General features: G+C 43.1%; 1 protein-coding gene and 1 long non-coding RNA gene across 2 annotated transcripts in view; both read left to right on the plus strand.

Annotated features, from left to right (window-relative positions):
- Positions 1-427: 427 nt before the first annotated feature.
- Positions 428-4,445, plus strand: LOC307246853. The gene is made up of 3 exons (XR_013844718.1): positions 428-543; positions 3,606-3,667; positions 4,306-4,445. It is a non-coding gene; the product is annotated as an uncharacterized lncRNA (long non-coding RNA).
- Positions 4,446-4,695: 250 nt separating this feature from the next.
- Positions 4,696-19,618, plus strand: part of LOC307247595 (uncharacterized protein) — a 49,947-nt gene continuing 35,024 nt past the window's right edge. The window contains exons 1-10 of the mRNA XM_080023773.1: positions 4,696-4,749; positions 5,733-5,857; positions 9,283-9,761; positions 11,139-11,279; positions 11,588-11,686; positions 11,959-11,996; positions 12,960-13,072; positions 17,017-17,051; positions 18,555-18,692; positions 19,414-19,539. Of these exons, the coding sequence (XP_079879899.1) occupies positions 5,827-5,857; positions 9,283-9,761; positions 11,139-11,279; positions 11,588-11,686; positions 11,959-11,996; positions 12,960-13,072; positions 17,017-17,051; positions 18,555-18,692; positions 19,414-19,539 (1,200 nt within the window). The 5' untranslated portion in view covers positions 4,696-4,749; positions 5,733-5,826. The remainder of the gene's footprint in view (positions 4,750-5,732; positions 5,858-9,282; positions 9,762-11,138; positions 11,280-11,587; positions 11,687-11,958; positions 11,997-12,959; positions 13,073-17,016; positions 17,052-18,554; positions 18,693-19,413; positions 19,540-19,618) is intronic.

Consider the following 19,618-nt stretch of genomic DNA (forward strand, 5'->3'; position numbering starts at 1 on the left):
CCAATGACTGAACCCAAGACAGCACAGTTGTCCACCGCGTCAGTTCAAGTCAATACATCCGAACCCATACCGAATGAAAAAACAAACCACCCGCTTTGCGTCCACCTCTTTGGTGTGAAACCCCGTGGGTCGAACCCTGATGCTAGAGCTACAAATCAGGAGAAAGCTCTGGCTCATGGTTTGGTGCAGCAGCAATCGCAGCTTCAACAGCAGCAGCAGCAGGGGCCGTTGCTAACTTTCCCGCCTCCAACATTTCGTACTGGGCCTCCATCATTTGAACCCAGAAATCCAGTGGTTCCTGTGCTGTCGAAACTGATGGACATCCACCTGATACACCCTGTTGGTGATGGTGATCCTGTGCAGCAGGTCCACGGCGGGCAAGTGCTTCCCAACCAGCCGGACCCTGCATCAGTGACCCTCCCCAAGCCAGTAACGGTCACCAAGCAGCTGTCACTGGCCATGATCAGTGACTATGAAGCCACCACGCCCAGGGCCTTTCCACATACCTGTTGTCTGTGTGTCAAAGAATGCGCTCACATGAAGGTTAGTAGAAGGTCACCCCCCCCCCCCCCCCCCAGCAAATCTACTTAGTTTCCCTGTTTTATGGCAGAGGCGGGGGAAAAAAAGTAAAAAAGTAAATGTAATATCTGGGCTGGTATGGTGGGATGGGTAAATAAGTGATGGGTTCTTCCTTTCAATCTGTGCTGATGTATGGGAAAGTTGCAACGTGTAATTATTGAATTAATTATTATATTGTGGGTATTTACTGACCAAGGCTCTATGCTGCTGCGTGTGTTTAGTAATTGTGCAGAAATGTGTGCCATCCTATTTCAAAGATGATGCATACATACATAGACTCAGATGGAGCTTCAGAAAGGAAAAGTCCTTCCCAGTATTGGGAGTAACCACCTGGATTTTTCAATTGGTACAATACGACTGGGTGGAGCTAAAACATGGCAGGACATTTACTTTCGGTATTTGGAGTTTTCCACCGTATGCAACTAAACACAAAATGTGTGATCATATCTGTAAAACTTCATAGCTCTAAGTTCACACACCAACTCTGAATTTGGCTGCAGTTGGTGTGATATTGTGGTGTTTTTCCACCGCAACGCAACCCATGAACAACGGCCACCTAAGGGTGCCAGGCCCATGTCCCCGTGCTGATTTATCTCCAAGTCTGGCCAGGTACCAAGCCAAACACTGTTGGTTCACTGATAACTCTTGTAGACGCATGACGTAGACAACTTTCGTTGCTGACGCGTGTCATTTGTTGTCCTCATGAGATTTTATTGGGACTTCCTTGTCCCGATTCCAGCTCTGCAATGTTTTCATTGCGAATACAAACCGTATCCAAGAACAAGCGAGTTAGTTGATTGAATTGAATTTATCTTATTATTGCAGCACTGTCATTCGTAATTGCAATTCTTATAATAAAATATCGATACGATGGCGTCTGTGTATCAATAGAATATCGCCACCCAACATATCACAATACTATGTATTATCGATAAATTTTAATTTTAATTTTTTTATTTTTCCCCTCCCCTAGTGGGCTGCTTCCTCTTTGGGCTGCCCCCGTTAGTGGCTGCCACAGCGGATCATCTGCATCCAACACCTTCTGTTCTGCGCATCTTCCTTCCTTACACCACCTGCCTGCATACCCTCCCTTAGCACCTCCATAAAGCTTCTCTTTGGCTTCCTCTTTCCTCTTGCCTGGCAGCTCCAGCCTCGGCCTCCTCCCAATGTAACTCTCATCTCTCCTCCACACGTGTCCAAACCATCTCAATCTGGCCTCTCTCACTTTTCTACCAGACTGTCCAACCTGAGCTGTCCCTCTAACGTCCTCATTCTTAATCCTGTCCATCCTTGTCACTCCCAATGAAAACCTCCACATCCTCAACTCTGCCACTTGCCTTTTAGTCAGTGCCACCGCCTCTAAACCCTACAACATGGCTGCTCTCACTACCGTCCTGTACACCTTCCCCTTCACTCTTGCTGGAACTCTTCTGTCACACATCACTCCGGACACTCTTCTCCACCCACTCCACCACTGCCTGTACTCTCTTCTTCACCTCTCTCCCGCACTCTCGCTGCTTTGGATGGTCGACCTCAAGTACTTGAACTCATCGGCCTTCTCCACCTTCACTCCTTGCATTCTCAGCTTTTCGCTGCCCTCCTTCCATTCAGGCACATGTACTGTGTCTTACTCCTGCTGACTTTCATTCCTCTTCTCTCTAATGCATGCCTCCACTTCTCCAGGCTCTCCTCAACCTGCTCCCAACTCTCACTACAGATCACAATGTCATCCGCGAACATCATAGTCCACAGAGACCACTGCCTGATTCCATCTGTTAACCTGTCCATCACCACTGCAAACAAGAAAGGGCTCAGAGCTGATCCTTGATGCAATCCCACCTGCACTTTGAATGCCTTCATCACGCCTGCTGCACACCTGACTACTGTCTGACTGCCCTCAAACATATCCTGTACCACTCTTGCGTACTTCTTCTTCTTCTTCTTACGTACTCTTAGGCATTACCACACTTCCTCTCTCAGCACCCTATCATACGCTTTCTCTAAATCTACAAAGACGCAGTGCAACTCCCTCTGGCCTTCCGTGTACTTTTCCATCATCACATACATGTATTTATTAATATGTATTCTATATGCTTGATAACTATTTATGTCTTAAGTTTTTAGAGACGGCCTTGATTTCCTCCCTCCACAAAAACCCCAGGTCTTCACCCACTGTCCTGGCAGGGACACCAACTCGAGGAGAGAATCCTCCACAACACACACTTACACAGGACATTACTCGTGAAGACTGTTTCCTCGGATGGACTAGTTGCCCATGAACAACATGGAATCACTGCGACACCGAATTGTGTCTCCCGTCAGGACAGGATTTTCTGACTTGGGCTACTTCACTCCAGATGCTCTGTGCTAATGGAGGACCAGAGGACCAGAGGTTCAGGGGACCTCCAGGTTCACAAAGTAAAAGTCCTTCCCAGTATTCTGAGTCTATGTGTCTTGGCCAGTTGGCATAACTAAGTAAAACCGCCTGACTCTGTGCATGGGTGGAGCTAAAGCATGGCAGGACTTTTACTCTCTGAATCTGGGATTTGGCACCTCAATGTAAACTTCACCCATAAAATCCATACATTGTAATGTATTTTTGTACAGAATGTCCTTCTAGACTCAACATCTTGTATTTTGGAGTTACCTTGAATACAACTATCTGCCGTTTTGGTGCCACATGCAGAGTTTTTTTTCCCCCGCAAAATGGAGGGACTTATTTCGCAAAAGTTGGATGGATACATTTTTACTTTTTCTTTACCTACTTTGGACGTGGACATTTAACAAGTCTTCTGGAAGATCTGGGAGAAGGAATCCAAAAGGGCCTTCCAATTTGAAAATACCCTTGTTTGGACCCTTGGAATTCTGGGAAAGTGTGATGGTTAAAAAAAGACTTGGAAGACTGGTAGAAAGAGTCAGGACATTGGTGTTTGTATTGAATCAAACAATGTTAGCAGTGGTAGGGGGTCACTGGTTACCATGGAGATGGACCTAAATTCCTTCTTTGTGCCTGCTCTGACTCGTAGGACTGGCTTGTGCACCAGAACTCCAGCGAACATCTGGCAAACTGCAAACTCCTCCAGGAACAGTGAGTAGATTACTGATTAGTAACCACGCACACACACGCCTTCCTTTCCCAACTTCATTCTTTTAGAGCAGCACAGTTGTTTAAAGTCCATTTCTTGCTCCATTTGCCTACTAGCTAACATGCCAGCCTCAATTTCTCAAAGCCTGGTAACTCTTCTACAAATGTCCACTGAGACTCCAAGTAAAACTAATATCCTTTCCCAGAAGATCTTCTTAGCGCTCAAAAGAGAAAATCTGTACATGTCTAATTGCAGGACCTTAATTATGAAAGACTAAACATGTATACATGCATTATATTGTTTTCTGTGCTCCCAGGTATTCAGTGTGGATTAGCAAATCAGGACATAAGGCTGGGTGACCTTTGGATATTGGTTTTATATTGAATTATTTTCAATTTATATGTCGGTTATTACCCATCTCGAACCAACTACACACCCAGACATTCAAAGAGGGATGCTTATTCTGAATCCTTTCTTGAGGCTTTGTCCATTTTGCCTGCAAAGGTTGACACTTCTAGCTGACTATCTATGTACTATTGTAACAAGATCACTTTTAAGTACTTTCGCCTAATCTGACACTAACAATACTCTAATTTGTTTGTCGTTCTCCTGTTTTCCCCTCTTCTAATTCACACTTCAGCCCCTCAGGCAGAGATGTCCAGCCGTCACCCTCCTCTTCTTCCCAGAGTATAAAGCATCAGGCAGTGTCGACCCGCCGTGGAAGCTCCTCCTCCTCCCACTCTTGGTCGCTGTCACGGTCCCGTTCGCCAAGCCGCCACTACCGCGGCAAAGAATCTTTGCCATCTCGGAGGAGGTCCCAGTCCCCAAGGAGGTTGAAGTCGTGGTCCCCACGGAGGGCTTGTTCCCCGCAGAGATTGAGGTCCCGGTCCCCACGGAGGGCCCATTCTCCGTGGAGATCGGGGGCCCGTTCCTCGCAGAGATCAAGGTCACGGTCCCCACAGAGGGCCCGTTTCACGCCGCGATCAAGGTCCCGGTCCCCACGGAGGGCTCATTCCCCGCGGAGATTGAGGTCCCAGTCCCCACGTAGGTCTCGGCCCCCACGAAGTACCCGACAAAATCCCAGGTATGTTGGAAAGACTCAGAAACATTTACTCAATGGTTTGGTTGTGACATACACCCAGCCAATAACCCTCCTAATGTAGTTACATTCCCCTAATAGTATAAACACCAACACCTCCTTCATTTAGCCGCTTGACTTTATTCAGGTCAGTTACATCACTCCCCAAAGTCCTGACACTGTGAAACTTAACTCACCAAAATCCACCTCACTTGACAAAATCCCCTTAAAGGTCCCACATTGTGCACTTTTTAGTCGGGATTTAATGGTATACCGTTTTAAGGTATACTGCGGTTCTGAACCATAAGCTTTTGCCTGTAATAATGTGCCCATGGTATAAATTTATTTTGCAAAATTGAAGATGTCAACTTTAATTCACCCTCACCTTATGTTGCCACCGCACAGTAGCAGGCAGCCTAATCCAATGAGTAATTTCCCCAAGTGCCGCTTTCCGCCATCTTTGTTTACTGTGGCAGAACCGCTGTACTCCAATATTTTAAGACATGGTACTTTACTTTACTTGCGCTCCCATGGAAGCAAGTGTAAACAAACTGGCAGCAACATAAGGTTAGATGAAATTAAATTTACATCTTCAATTTTGCTAATAAGTCAAGATTTTGATAGATATGTAGCTTGTTTTTCCTTTACTGTAAATTTGAGAGCCCAGGTAAGCTCCTTCCTGTCTTGCGCTGCAGAGGCTTTACCATGTGTTTTTATTTTTTTATGTAAAATATTTCTTTAGTGTATATTAATTCAATATACAGAAAACGAAGGGGGAAACACAAATTCCGTTATACCGCGGTATTCTGGTAGCTACCGTACTGTGAAATTTCATACCATTACATCCCTACTTGTCAGTTATCCTTGCTTGATTTTTTTTTTTTAGCTTGCATTTAAATTGTAATTTCACCCCCTAATCATATGTTACTTTGTCGAGTGCCAATCTAACCAGAGCTTAAAATGTTGAACTTCCGGACACCACGGAATAGATGTATTGCACCAGGGAACCAACACTCCTCCGACCACAGGCGGACTCGATCTGGAAGTCGGGAAAGATGGCAGACCCAGGACAAAAGCGTTGCGATGATTGCCAGGAAACTGATAGAAAGATCAGGTGAGAGAGAGAGTGTGGAGATGGAGAGAGTTTCACATTATGCATCTGTCCATTACATACACATGGCCAAAAGTATGTGGACACCTGAACACCACTCCCATTGGTACTTGTTGAACACTTAATTTCAAAACCATGGGCATTAATATGGTGCTAGCACAGAATGTATGATACTCCTTGTACCTGGGTATGAAACCCGTTGTACAGTAGGAGCCACTTCGAGAGGGCAGCTGGAACATGACAGCAGCCAAGCAGATCTGTGATTGGGGAGTGGCTAACCCGTGCAGGGTCTTTGCCAGGTCCCTGCTCAGTTCTTGCCTGTAATTATGTCCCCCTCGATGACATAGTTTTGCGCCGGGGAACGCTCCCAGGCTGCATTTGTGGAAAAGCAGTTGCAATGCTTTATCTGTCCATGGGGACGCAGTGGTTCAAAATGTAAAGCGACTCGCATATACGCGATAATCTTGCGTTTGTTGCATGAAAAATAAACATGTTTTGGAATGGGACATATGTTCTGTACATATCCCATATATCTAATAGAATCAATATACACATCTCTGATTTCAAAGAACCAGTAGTTTAGCAAAAATAAATGATTTAGTGTTTTTGTTTTTTTGTAGATGTATTAAATTGAATGAAACGAATGAAAACAGAGGTGTAGGAATTTACGTAAAATAATTGTGAAATATCGCAACAAATATAATCAATATACTTAATGTCACGCAAAACTCACCATATTGTGCGTTTTCGCACCGCGGGAACGTTTTCATAGTTCTAAGGACTTTTTGGAGGAACCGTCCCTTTTATTGTTTCTGCATTGCAGGAACTACTGTAGGAACAATCGTTGTCCTTAGAACTCCGTTTTGAGCAACTTTTTCAGCTCCTACTCCAGGTCAGGGACTAACCGGCATAAGAGGTTCGAACCTTCAGTGAGGGAAGTGCCGGTGATGGGTCCCGACCTTAGACCATGGTCCCTCGGACTGAGTCTGCCCGGTTGAGTCGCATCACTCAGGGTGGGGACCAGCCCACGAAAACTCAGCGGCAATAAAAAAAACATTACAAATTTAAAAAATATATAAATAGCACTTTTATTGTCGATGTATTTATTTCATTTTACGATATTTATTGAATGAAACAAGAAATCCCCGAGCAAGCCCGTGCTTAACGAAAGTCGCAACAAACTTTTAAATTATACTTTGTAGATCTAATATGAGTGAAGATTAAGCAATTGGATTGATTATATCCCGCCTCGAATTTGTATATACCAATATATAAATACAACCAGAACTCATACTGAAACCCCATTGGATGATGTCATCAGCGTTACTTCAGTGTGTGTTTGTGGTGTGGGAGGAGTTCGGGGAGGCTTTGCTGTGTGTGTGTGTGTGTGTGTGTGTGTGTGTGTGTGTGTGTGTGTGTGTGTGTGTGTGTGTGTGTGTGTGTGTGTGTGTGTGTGTGTGTGTGTGTGTGTGTGTGTGTGTGTGTGTGTGTGTCCATAGTATACCAAAATAAGAGACTGCGAAAAGGGAAAAAACCTACAGTGTGCGCACCTCCATAAATTATTAATACTTATGCTACTACTCTATCAAAATACTTATTTGAACCGCTCCCAGGGCGCCTTTAAGTATATTACTAGTATCTATTGATCCCTGTTGATTTTCAGAACGACAACTAATGCACGTGTACACACATAAGTGTCATTGATCAACTGGGCATTATGACTATTGATTGTATAAGATCATTTTTATCTGTTTATCTGCATCACCCTTTATTGTTTAATACATGTTTTTGCTGTTTACCTCTTGCTTCCTACTGTGTTTTTATTTATATTCATATGTATCTGAGCCTCCCAGTCTCAGACTTTAACACAAGGGTACAGTGCTTGTCTCTAATGGCCGCAGTACAGCTTTTTTTAATTACTACCAAAGCAGACCGCAGATAAAGCCTTGGGCTTTCTCCTTGTTTGCACGTAATGGCCGATTATTGTGTCACCCAACAGGTCTGGAAGCCAACACACCTAACCCATACATATGCAAACGCAAACCGTTTCTCAGAGAGAGGCTGAAATGAAGAATGTTGTTGTGATATTTCACAATTATTTTAAGTAAAATAAAAATGTGATAGTTTAAAAGCTGTCATTTTGAAATCAAAAGGCCAAAGACTAGAACTTATAAATCCACACACTTGGCCACTTTAAAAATAAGGAAAACTGCTGTTAACATCATCTACAACTCGTCACAATAATGTATCAAGTATTGCATTGCATACCTGTTTGGTCTTACCTCCTCGTAGTACATTGCAGGGTTTGTCTTGCAACACTGTGTCTATCTTGCCATTCAGTGTAACACTGCATTGTTGTGGTTCATGACTATTTAAGATGTCCACTATCAAGTTGACTCAGTCATTATTGTCTGCATTTATTTAATCTTTCTTTAAGGTAAATACTTTTATATTACTTATACTACACTGCTTCATTCCATTTTAGATTTTAATTTTGTTTTTAAATACTTTTTAAATACGCTTTGAATTCTGTTTTTAAATATGGTTTTATTTTAATCACTATGCACTTATTTTGCTTATTATGTAAAGTTGAGTTGGGTCTGAGACATTGCATTACTGGTAACGATGCTTGCATTGTATCAAGTATTTGACACTATTTGTGACACTTGAAACTATAATTATCTATACCTCGTTTGAGTGCTCTCTTGACAAAGCTATTGAACTTTAATTTAGCTTTAATTTAATTTACATTTTAAGCATTAGCACCTGTTGTCATTCATCTGACATAAATACAATTGAACTTGGAAAGTTGACCTCCGGTAAGGGTTCAAAGGACAATATCACAGGTCCACTGAAATCTCTTGCTGAAATGTGATTGTGTCCATCTCATTGTGACACACTGCAATTGAATGAATGGGTGTGTTTACAGTTGGAATTAAACACGCCCTGTCAGGACACTTAAGAGGAGGGGGAAATTCCAGCTGGTTGGGTGGCTGGTAGTTGGCTGGAAACTGGCTGGAAGCTGGTTGCAATTTGGCTGACAGCCGGCTGGTACAGCCCTCTTCGGATGGCCACTACTGTACAGCCATTTTGCAATAGTGACCGACTGGCTGTATTTTAACCTGCATTCTTCCCAAGAAGTTATTATAGGTTCTATGTAGCGTCACAAGATGTCACCGCTAGCAGGTGTTAGCATTAGCATAGAATTAGCATAGGCAGATTGATAATTTATGGCTGGGCATGACGTGGTTGCCCATGGTTGCCCGTGGCAACGGTCATTATTAAGAAATCATTGGTCTAGGGCTGACCGTGAAATATGAATATTTGTTAAGCAAATAATGCAGGCCTTGCGGGCTGGACCTATAATAATAATAATATAATATAAATTCTCACTGACTCCTGCCGTTTTCTTCCTCTTCCTCCTCCAGGAGTCCAGTGCATATCAGAAAGCACCAGTCTGGAGGATGTCGTCCAGTCCCTGGCACCGGCACTGTTGGCCGAGCTGACCAAGCTGAAGTCTTCATCAGCCTCCACCTCCTCCTCTTCCTCAGTGAAAGGAGTGAAAAGAACGGTTAAAGTAACAGAGAAAGAGGCTTTGTCTTCAAGCTCTTCAGCGAAGAAAACACTTTTGTCTTCAAGTTTCACGTTGGTTCAAGCGGCAAAGAAAGAGCCTTCACCTTCAAGCTCCTCTTCCTCAGCGAAGAAAACACCTTTGTCCTCAAGCTCCTCTTCCTATGCTCAAACAGGAAAGAAAGAGCCTTCCTCTTCAAGCTCCTTTTTCTCAGCTCATGCAGCAAATGAAGAGCCTTCGTCTTCAAGCTCCTCTTCAGCTGAAGCGACAAGGAAGGCATCTTCTTCATGGATGAATACTGTAGCGGCTAAACCAGCGGCACAAGAAAAGCCTAAGGTATGTGGGTGGATACGTAGGGGTTGGCACGTAGGGTTTGCTTCGGCCTCAATACGTCAAAAGAGCTTGCTTAACTGTTTGAATTTAGCTGCTTTTTGCCTGGGCCACCGCCGTTTTCCACAGTTCTACAGCTCCTCTTTTTACAAAGGCAAACACAAACTGAAGCAAGTGTTTACCTGCTCGGCGGCCCGCCCAGGCTCTGAACTCAGGTGCGCATGGCTTGAGTTCTAGCCGTACCCGCGCTAATAGGAAAGCGGCATAAGTTGTTTGAACTAGATTTTAATCATCCAGTCACGCCGGGATTACGCAATCATGTGCATGTCTGGACAGTCTCGGGAGGTCTGGACAGTCCCAGCGCCAGGTCTGGGGATGTTAATTTAGAATTTTTTTTTCTGACCGTTAGCCAACCCTCTTTAACCGATCATTAACCATTATCAGACAAGATTAAAAATATTAGGGAATTGTGCCCCTTTTGTTTATTAAACTTAACAAATTATAAATAAGGGGAATCATAAATATATTTTTACACAAGAACACAGTGTGTTTTTAGTTGTTTTATTTGGAGGGACGAAGCACACGCAAATCCAATTCGACTGATCAAATTCTGAGTTGAGTACAGCCCAGAAATAATGAATAAAACAAAAAGAAACAAAAAAATGCCACATGTTTAGTGGACTGTCCCCTCCTCCCATCTCACTTTCACCAGCAAACCAAATGAAATACAAAAAAAATAGATTTATTTTATTATTTGAAGTGATTACAGCAATGAGCTCAACTGCAACTATCCTCACTGCCCGAGTTGCATGTGTCGCCCCCGTGGGTTGTATTGAAGAAGTACATTGTATAGGTTTGTTTTTTTTTACCATGCTACAAACTTTTTTCTATTATTATTAATTATTATGATTATTATTATAATTATTATTATTATTATTATTATTACTTAAAAAAAAATCTCTTCATCTGATTGAAATTCTTAACGGTTAAACCGTTAATTTTTTTTACACCCCTACTGGACGCATCCAACAGAAGCCATTTCTTTCTCATCCACCAAATAATTATTGTTTACGATGGCGCTCCGGAGGTGACATGAACACGTATATATATATTTTCAATTGCACGGACGTTGCGTGCAGTTAATTGTCACGTCCGTGATGTCTCCCAGGGCCCCTGGTGGCTCATAGATGTATCACTTTCGCAGGTCTGAATAATCCTTCGCAGACGTCTCTTGATTAAAATGAAACCATGTCAGGCTTCCTCGAATCACTTGGTGATTCCTACTCAAATTGTGCAGTTTGTTATTGTTAACTGATAGCTGTTATTTCCCCTTATGAAGGCTGTGGATAACCTCTCTCTCCGTCTCGACCTCCCTCCCTCTAGACCAAGCTGGCCTTCTTCCCGGCCCATGACCCAGTGTTTCTCGATGGGATTCCACAAACGGCCACCTACGCCGATGTGCTTTTTGCCGTGGGAAAGTTGGGCAAACCACAGGATCTGAAACTGGACAAATCCAAAAACCAGGTGCGTGCGTGCGTGTGTGTGTGTGTGTGTAAAAATGTATTTTTAGGATTTCATTTTTCAATATTCAATTTGAATTAAATGACCCCTGTTGGATTCTTCTTCCAAAATGTTATTTGAATAAATTAACCTCTGCTCGATTTGTTTTCAACAATAAAGGAGCATTGAACTTTTTTAATGTTCTTGAAAAAGTGTGTGTGTGTGTGTGTGTGTGTGTGTGTGTGTGTGTGTGTGTGTGTGTGTGTGTGTGTGTGTGTGTGTGTGTGTGTGTGTGTGTGTGTGTGTGTGTGTGTGTGTGTGTGTGTGTGTAGGCGTGTGTGTACTTCTTCAGGTCAGAAGCTGCTCAGGCTCTGGTTGGATTCACAGGGTTCAAGATCCAAGGAACGACCATAACAGTCACCCAGAGAACGGTACCTCTCTCTCTCTCTCTCTCTCTCTCTCTCTCTCTCTCTCTCTCTCTCTCTCTCTCTCTCTCTCTCTCTCTCTCTCTCTCTCTCTCTCTCTCTCTCTCTCTCTCTCTCTCTCTCTCTCTCTCTCTCTCTCTCTCTCTCTCTCTCTCTCTCTCTCTCTCTCTCTCTCTCTCTCTCTCTCTCTCTCTCTCTCTCTCTCTCTCTCTCTCTCTCTCTCTCTCTCTCCCCCCCCCCTCCCCCTGTTGGAACCTAACCTGTCTGTCTTCCTGCAGGTGGCTGTCGATGAGAAGCAGGAGAATCCCCCTGTCAGGTAAAAGCTGCTTCACAACCTTGTTTTTTAACTTTGGATAATAATTACATTTAACCCTAACCCTGCTCCCGAGGGAGCATTACAGATAATATGTATTATTAATAATATTTACTATTAATAATGAAGTCCTCAAACCCTGTTCTAATAATATTTAGGGGTCCAGCCAGTAGTTGCTGAACGCAGGACGAGTTATGGGGCGGGGCACTTTGTGACATCATCATCCAATTGGATATATATGTGCAGTTTGTGGCTCTTGGGGGGGTCATCCGCATGGGTGAGGCGCATGGTGTCGACTCCATCACTCTGTAGTGGTTACATTGGGCAGTATCTGCGCTCGGTGGAGACGACTTCACACCACACCGAGCTTTTTCCTTTGATACTTTATCTCTTTTGCCCTTTTTTTTTTCATAACAGGATTCAGTGTTAGAGGCCGTGTTGTGTCCCTCCTTATTTTGTGGAATTCGAGCCAGTGGTAACATACAGACTGTAGGAGCCGATGATGCGTTCCAGCTAAAATCTTAGCTTGTGTCAGTAGTAATTCTGCATTTGGCCAGGACTCGTAAAACTTTTTATTATTATTATTATTATTATTATTGTTCTCTGCGTTTTTCAGGCTAAAAGTGTCTGGAACACGACAATCGTTGTATCCACGGACGTGGTTGAGGGTGTTGTTGGGACCCATATTGTATCAACATCAATCTACATTTGTAGCCGGAATTAGTGAAAAACCAGAGTAAAATTACCGGATTTACCGTGGAGTATCGTTGGCATAGCTTGATTAGTTTGTGGAACAGGGCACTTTGTGACAACATGAACCGATGTTATACTAAGTCCGGTTTCTGTTTCTGGATGCTCATTCGCATTTGGAGAGTTGCGCTGTGTAGACCGCATAGTGGTTGCTCCTCACACTCGGGTTAAATGTAAATTTCCCTCCCTCCCTCTCTTTCCTTCCCTCCATCCCAGTTCTCCACCACAGGGTTCGGTGGCAGCAGAGGGCAGAGCCAAGCCGTGCTCCCTCCCGCTCATCCCCGCTGAGAACCTGGTGAAGCCCCTGCAGCTCGTCCTCAAGGGAATCCGTGAGTGCATTCATGTTCACCCGTGTCCCGTCTTTTTTCACTTTTTTCACTTTTTCCCCCCCCCAAAGTGTTTTTCATTTTGTTTGTTTTTTTTTGCTCTTTTTTTCTCATTTCCCCCCACATTTAACTTTTTCTCTCTTTCCTAAATTTTCCTCTTCCTGATTTTTTTGACTCTTTTCTCAGTTTTTTATCATTTCTAATTTCATTATTTTCCCCTTCGATTTTTTTTTTTTTTTAATTGTCTCTTTTTGCGCCTCTTTCTCCGGCAAGGTGTGTCCAACCTTTTACAGAAAAATAAACAAAAGGCTGGGCCACTCACTAGAGGTGAGGTCTATCGCCTCACCTCGAGTGTATTAAAGTTAGCAAAATCCATCAAATGTAGGTAAATTATGCTTGATAATTGAATATGCTTCAAGAATAAAAACAGCCTCCATCCCAGCTTTCCTTAAATTAGTTCTCATTTATTTTGCTACAAAAAGGGTTGGCAGCACATTCTCAAAACAGCAGCCTGAGATTGCTTCTTAGTCAGGATGGTGATCCCCCTTCACAGCCCTGTATAAAGGTGGAAAGTAAGAGGAAAGGGGGATGGGTATATTTCAAGCTTATCATACAAATAAGTTACCTATAATGGGAACAGCGTTGCACTCAGTGAGAGCAGTGGTGCTGCGCTCTGGACTGAAGGATGGCTGGCAGGTCAGGATTAAGTTTGGTGGTTGAGATTCGAAGGACATCACAGAGATGGCTTTCGGCCATTTTGGTTCCCAATCTGCTTATGTTGTATGTTGAGCCGAACAGACTCATCATTCTTTTTGGGTGACGTCCCATCAGAGGAAACTTCGTCTTTTCTAAGCTCCGCTAGAAGTCGGATTGGAAGAGAAGCTGATGTTAATTCTTCATAGAATTATCACACTGCATTTCGATAAGTTTTAATTGCAGACTCTCTTCCACTTCTTCTGCATCCATCAGGAAGGGAGTCGAGAACAGCTTGATTTTTTTCTCATGATAAAAGAAATCTTGAAAGCGCTGACTGAATTCTGTCATGAGAGATGTGATCACCGACACATATTTTCTGATCTCAGGGAATAAAACCGCTGCAGTGTATGGGAGAGTAGGTACCCACATTCAGCATCGACATAAGATAGGAAAGCTTGACAATCTCTGCAGTCGAGCCCTGGTGCTCGAATTATGTTTGACAGTCTTCACAACAGTGTTCATCACATTGCCAAGCTGGACTGTCTTGGCACAGAGGGATTCTTGGTGGATGATACAGTGCATTTTAACAGCCTCACCTCCACTCTCTTGCACCTTGGCCCACACCATAGAGGCCATTCCTGCCATGCCTGTTGTTGCTGGAGCCCCATCCGTCCTCCACACCGCTTGTCCCATTTAAGGCCCAGCTTGTAAATTGCATCCGACACAGCTTCAAATATGTCCTTACCCGTTGTTGTGCCTTTTAGACTCCTAAGATCAAGCAGCTTCTCAGTAATGCAAAAGTTATCGTCAACTCCCCGCAAAATAATTCACAGCTATGTGGTGTCTGTGGCATTTGTGCTCTCATCACACGCAATCGAGTAAAAATCAAAAGCACAAGCTTTATCTGACACTTGATGTTTTAACTTGGCTGACAAGTCTTAGATTTGCAGCCCGACTGTTTCTGGACATGCTAACTCTCGCTTTGTGCGGAAGCTGCCTTGTTCAAGACATTAGCTCAAGCTTGTGTTAAATCTAAGAAGTATAGTACAGTCAAGCTCAAGTTTCATGTGTGGGCCATATTCCATTATATTTTTAGAATTTTCTACGGGCCAATTAAAAATGGACCCTGGGCCACAGTTGGCCCGCAGGCCATAGTTTTGACACCCCTGCTCTACGCTATGAGGACCTTGTCACTAAAAATGCTTGATCTTGCAGAATATTTTCTCAAAACTTCTGATGCTATTGGATAGTGGAGTGATTTTGCAGTAAAATTGTGGCGATTGCAGACCTGCCAACCGGCACGCATTTTGTGTCCGAACCACACAATTCTTGGTCAAAACACGCATGTATGAAATGCAAGCTGAAACTATGCCAAAAAAAAAAAAAAGCTGGGACAGGGGCATGTTTACCACTGTGTTACATCACCTTTCCTTTTAACAATACTCAATAAGCATTTGGGAACTGAGGACACTAGATGTTGAAGCTTTGTAGGTGGAATCTTTCCCATTCTTGCTTGATGTACGACTTCAGTTGCTCAACAGTCTGGCGTCTCAGTGCCACACATTTTCAATGGGAGACAGGTCTGGACTGCAGGCAGGCCAGTCTAGTACCCGCACTCTTTTACTACGAAGCCACGCTGTTGTAACACATGCAGAATGTAGCTTGGAGTTGTCTTGCTGAAATAAGCAGGGACGTCCCTGAAAAAGACGTTGCTTGGATGGCAGCATGTGTTCCTCCAAAAAACGTTAATGCTGCCTTCACAGATGTGCAAGTTACCCATGCCATGGGCACGAACACACCCCCATACCATCACAGATGCTGGCTTTTGAACTTTGCGCTACCACGTCTATTATTTCCAAAAACTATTTGAAATGTGGACTCGTCAGACCACAGCACACTTTGCGTCAGTCCATCTCAGATGAGCTCGGGCCCAGAGAAGCCGGCGGCGTTTCTGGGTGGTATATGGCTTTTGCTTTGCATGGTAGAGTATTAATTTGCACTCGTAGATGTAGCGACAAACTGTGTGAGCTGACAATGGTTTTCCGAAGTGTTCCTGAACCCACGTGCTAATATCCTTCACAGAATGATGTTGGTTTTTTATGCAGTGCCGCCTGAGAAATCGAAGTTCACGGGCATTCAATGTTGGTTTTCGGCCTTGCCGCTTACGTGCAGAGATTTTTCCAGATTCTCTCAATCTGTTGATGATATTACGAACTGTAGAAGATGAATTCCCTAAATGCCTTGCAATTGTACAATGAGAAACATTCTTAAACTGTTGGACTATTTGCTCACAAAGTGGTGAACCTCGCCCCATACTTGCTTGTGAACGACTGAGCCTTTTGGGGACGCTCCTTTTATACCCAGTCATGACACTCATCTGTTTCCAATTAACCTGTTCACCTGCGGAATGTCCCAAACTGTCCCAGGTGTTTTTTAAGCATTCCTCAACTTTCCCAGTATTTTGTTGCCCCTGTCCCAGCTTTCTTGGAATGTGTCGAAGGCATCAAATTCAAAATGAGTGAATTTTTGCAAAAAAACAATGTGGTTTATCAGTTTGAACATTAAAGAGAAGAGAGAAGAATCTTTAATTATCATGCAACACACCACACTACAACACACACACACACACACACACACACACACACACACACACACACACACACACACACACGCTTTGGATGGTGGCCAGTGAAATGTGGCCTCTGCATTTAACCCATCCTGGCTTGTCCTTCCTCCGGGGGGGGGGCAGCCAGGAGCAGTGGGCAGCATACATCGACACCCGGGGACCTGGTACCAAATGTCCATCGCTGGTCAGACGATGATGGGTGCATGTTTTTGCGGGGAGGGGTCCTTACTGACGGTAGGTGGAGGAAACCCCATGTGAGCACGGGGAGAACATGTAAACTCCACACAGAAAGGCTCCTATTTGGGAGAAAACCCAGCGGAGCGCGGTGCCAACTGCGCCCCAGGCAGGAATCAAACCTCGGACCTTCTTGCTGTGAGGCAGCAGTAAAATGCACAAACATCTTGTATTTGTAGTGTATTCAATTGAATACAGGTTGAAAAGGATTTGCAAATCATTGTACTCTGTTTTTATGTTAGTTTTCCTCAACTTCATTGAAATTGGGGTTTTTGTCATCGACGTACAGCAGATATACCCTCTGAGACCAAATTATAAGAATATTTGATTTCTCTGATCACGGATAGAAACTCAAAATCTCTCTCCCTCCCTCCCTCCCTCCTTCCAACAGAATGCCAGGACGTGTTGACCTGGATAGAAAAACATGTAAGTCTGCTCATTATAAACGTCATATTCATATTCCCCCAAAGGTTTGACTTGGTGTAGAGACACTCCCACGTAGGAGGAGGACATTAAAATAGTTGTGACGCTTCCTACGCTCACTTTGGAAATATTGTAGTATTTATTATAGTCTAGTATTTTTTATCTTAATACGCTGCTGCCATCTATGAGCCCTAGGGGGCTCTCCAGGGGAACTAGTGATTTGTCATGAATGCATTTTTTTGCATCGTCACGTTAAGCGAGAATCTTCCTTCAATGCTCTATTGATTCGACAAATGATTGCCTCCCATTGAAGATCATAAACGATAAATTTTATTTCATTATTGTTGTTTATTACAAGTCTCTGTGGTAAATTTGATTCTAATTGGTCGATAGTATCCAATCATCGGTCGGTTATTTTTGAATAACGGCCGATCTTTAAATAACGACGGACAACCACTTCTCCGGCTGGTTTCACATCCCTCATATCACTCCACCTACATGCTAACGCTACCGGGTGGCGCCATCTGCTACATAGAAACTACAATGGAAGAGTAAATAGGTTTGTTGTTTTGTTTTTTTTGTAGTGGATGGTTCGCTTCACTGCTGTGGACCATTATTCTTATCTGTGGCAGTATTGACACAAGACTTGGGAAAAAATAAAAAATTTTGACAGAATTAAATGATTCCTGTGAGAATGACTTTCCCATCTCAGAGCCGACTCTTCTGACTCAGGTTCGTGGTTCAGGAAGCCTCGCTCACTGAGGTGACACCGACTGAACCAAACGCAACCACTCGTTTTGCCGACTCGTCAAGAAGCCAATCTCGAAAAGAGTGGAACCTTTCAAGATTCAAGATTCAAGATTCAAGATTTTTATTTGTCACATACATATACATACTTCCATACATATATGCAGTGAAATGTAATGCAACGCACCCGGTGATAGCACACAATATGTCCTAGGAAAAAAATAAAAAATAAAATAAAATAAAAAGTAGAAAATTCCTTTCTAATAGACCGACTAACTGACTCCTAAAACGTAATACAGTAAGTGGAATACTTATAGAATAAGATAAAAATATATAGAATAAAATACAATAAAAATAAATTGAAATAAAATGGAATAGCTAGAAGGAATATGCCTATGTATATACAGATATGTGCATTTAAAGTGGCATGTGAATTAAACATTGTGATAAAAAAAGGAAAAAAATACTAAAGAGTGAGAAAGTAACCGGAGCGCAGGCGACCGCTAGGGGCGGCGCCACTATCGCCACTCGCACAAAGACAGAGTAGTTTTAAAGTAATTTCAAGTTAATATTCCATCTCAATGTGTTCATTTAATCAGTGAGTAGCCGTAATAATGTAATAAGTGGGATAACGTACAGCCAGCTGGTGGTTATCACGTGGAATGGCATTTTTGGGACCTGGTTAAGAGAAAGTTTATGAATAGATTTCATTCTCTATGTCCTCTCTCCCCGTGTCCCCCGCCCCCCATGTACAACAAGGCCCCCCCCCCAACCTACGTGATGGTGACGGAGCTCCCCAGCAGCGGCTTCACGGTGTTTGAGCTGGAGTACAAGTTGTCCGACATGGGCTTCAAGCAGCAGCTGGACCACCTGTACGTCCTACCTGAGCACCATACGGTGCGTAGTGATGCCTAATGACCACCAGGGGAACCCTTCACTCACCATCCATGATTGTCATACAAATATAATTTGTATATTTGTAATTTGTTTATTTTATGTTGCTGTCATAATATATGTTGGTTAGGGTAAACAGGTTAAGTGTAAAAAAACAAGAGTAATTATAAATAATTAAATAAAACAGGAAAAGACAAGTGTAAATGGAATTAATACATTTGGGGAGACTGGGGAGGTTGATTTTCCTTAACTCAGCTGATGGAAAGATGCCGAATTTGGATTGTACATAATGATGAGACCTTATTTTACACTTTATGGAAAGTGTAAAATGTGCAATACTATTAAAAAAAACCCAAAAAATTAAATTAAAAAAAAAGCCGAATGTGAGCGCTTCTATGAATGAAGAGATCTGCGGAAGACAATTCTGGAGCCTATTTTTATTTTGACGCAGAGGAAAAAAATATTGCAATAATTAAAGTTATCGTTTTATCGCCCAGCACAGCGTGAAGACAGACAATATTATTATTTTTGTTTATGCCTTAATGTAGAGCCCTGTATCCAGTATCGCTCAATCTGGGTCCCAGGTGGAGAAGTTGGATTTCAGGGGTTGGATGTTGGATTTCCAGCAGTTCGTCCTACGCTTTAGGAAAAATGTATTTTATTTGTTAAATTTTAATTTCTGTAGTTTTCATAACAATGGTCCTTTCTCCTGCTTGGTGTCCAGGCCTTTTTCGGGCTGATTTACAAAAACAACGTGAAGAAAGTGCTGTCAGTGTTCAAGGGACCGGGTACAGAATTTAAAGGAGCAATGCTACAATTCCACATCCCCAAAGCGGATATACACACCCCGGTGCGTAAAACGAGATAAAGCTATTGGCTACATAGATTTAGGTGTATTGTGAACAGCCATTTTGAAAATGTTGCTTAAA

The sequence above is a fragment of the Zeus faber genome (assembly GCF_960531495.2).
Source record: "Zeus faber genome assembly, chromosome: 22".
Classification (NCBI taxonomy): Eukaryota; Metazoa; Chordata; class Actinopteri; order Zeiformes; family Zeidae; genus Zeus; species Zeus faber.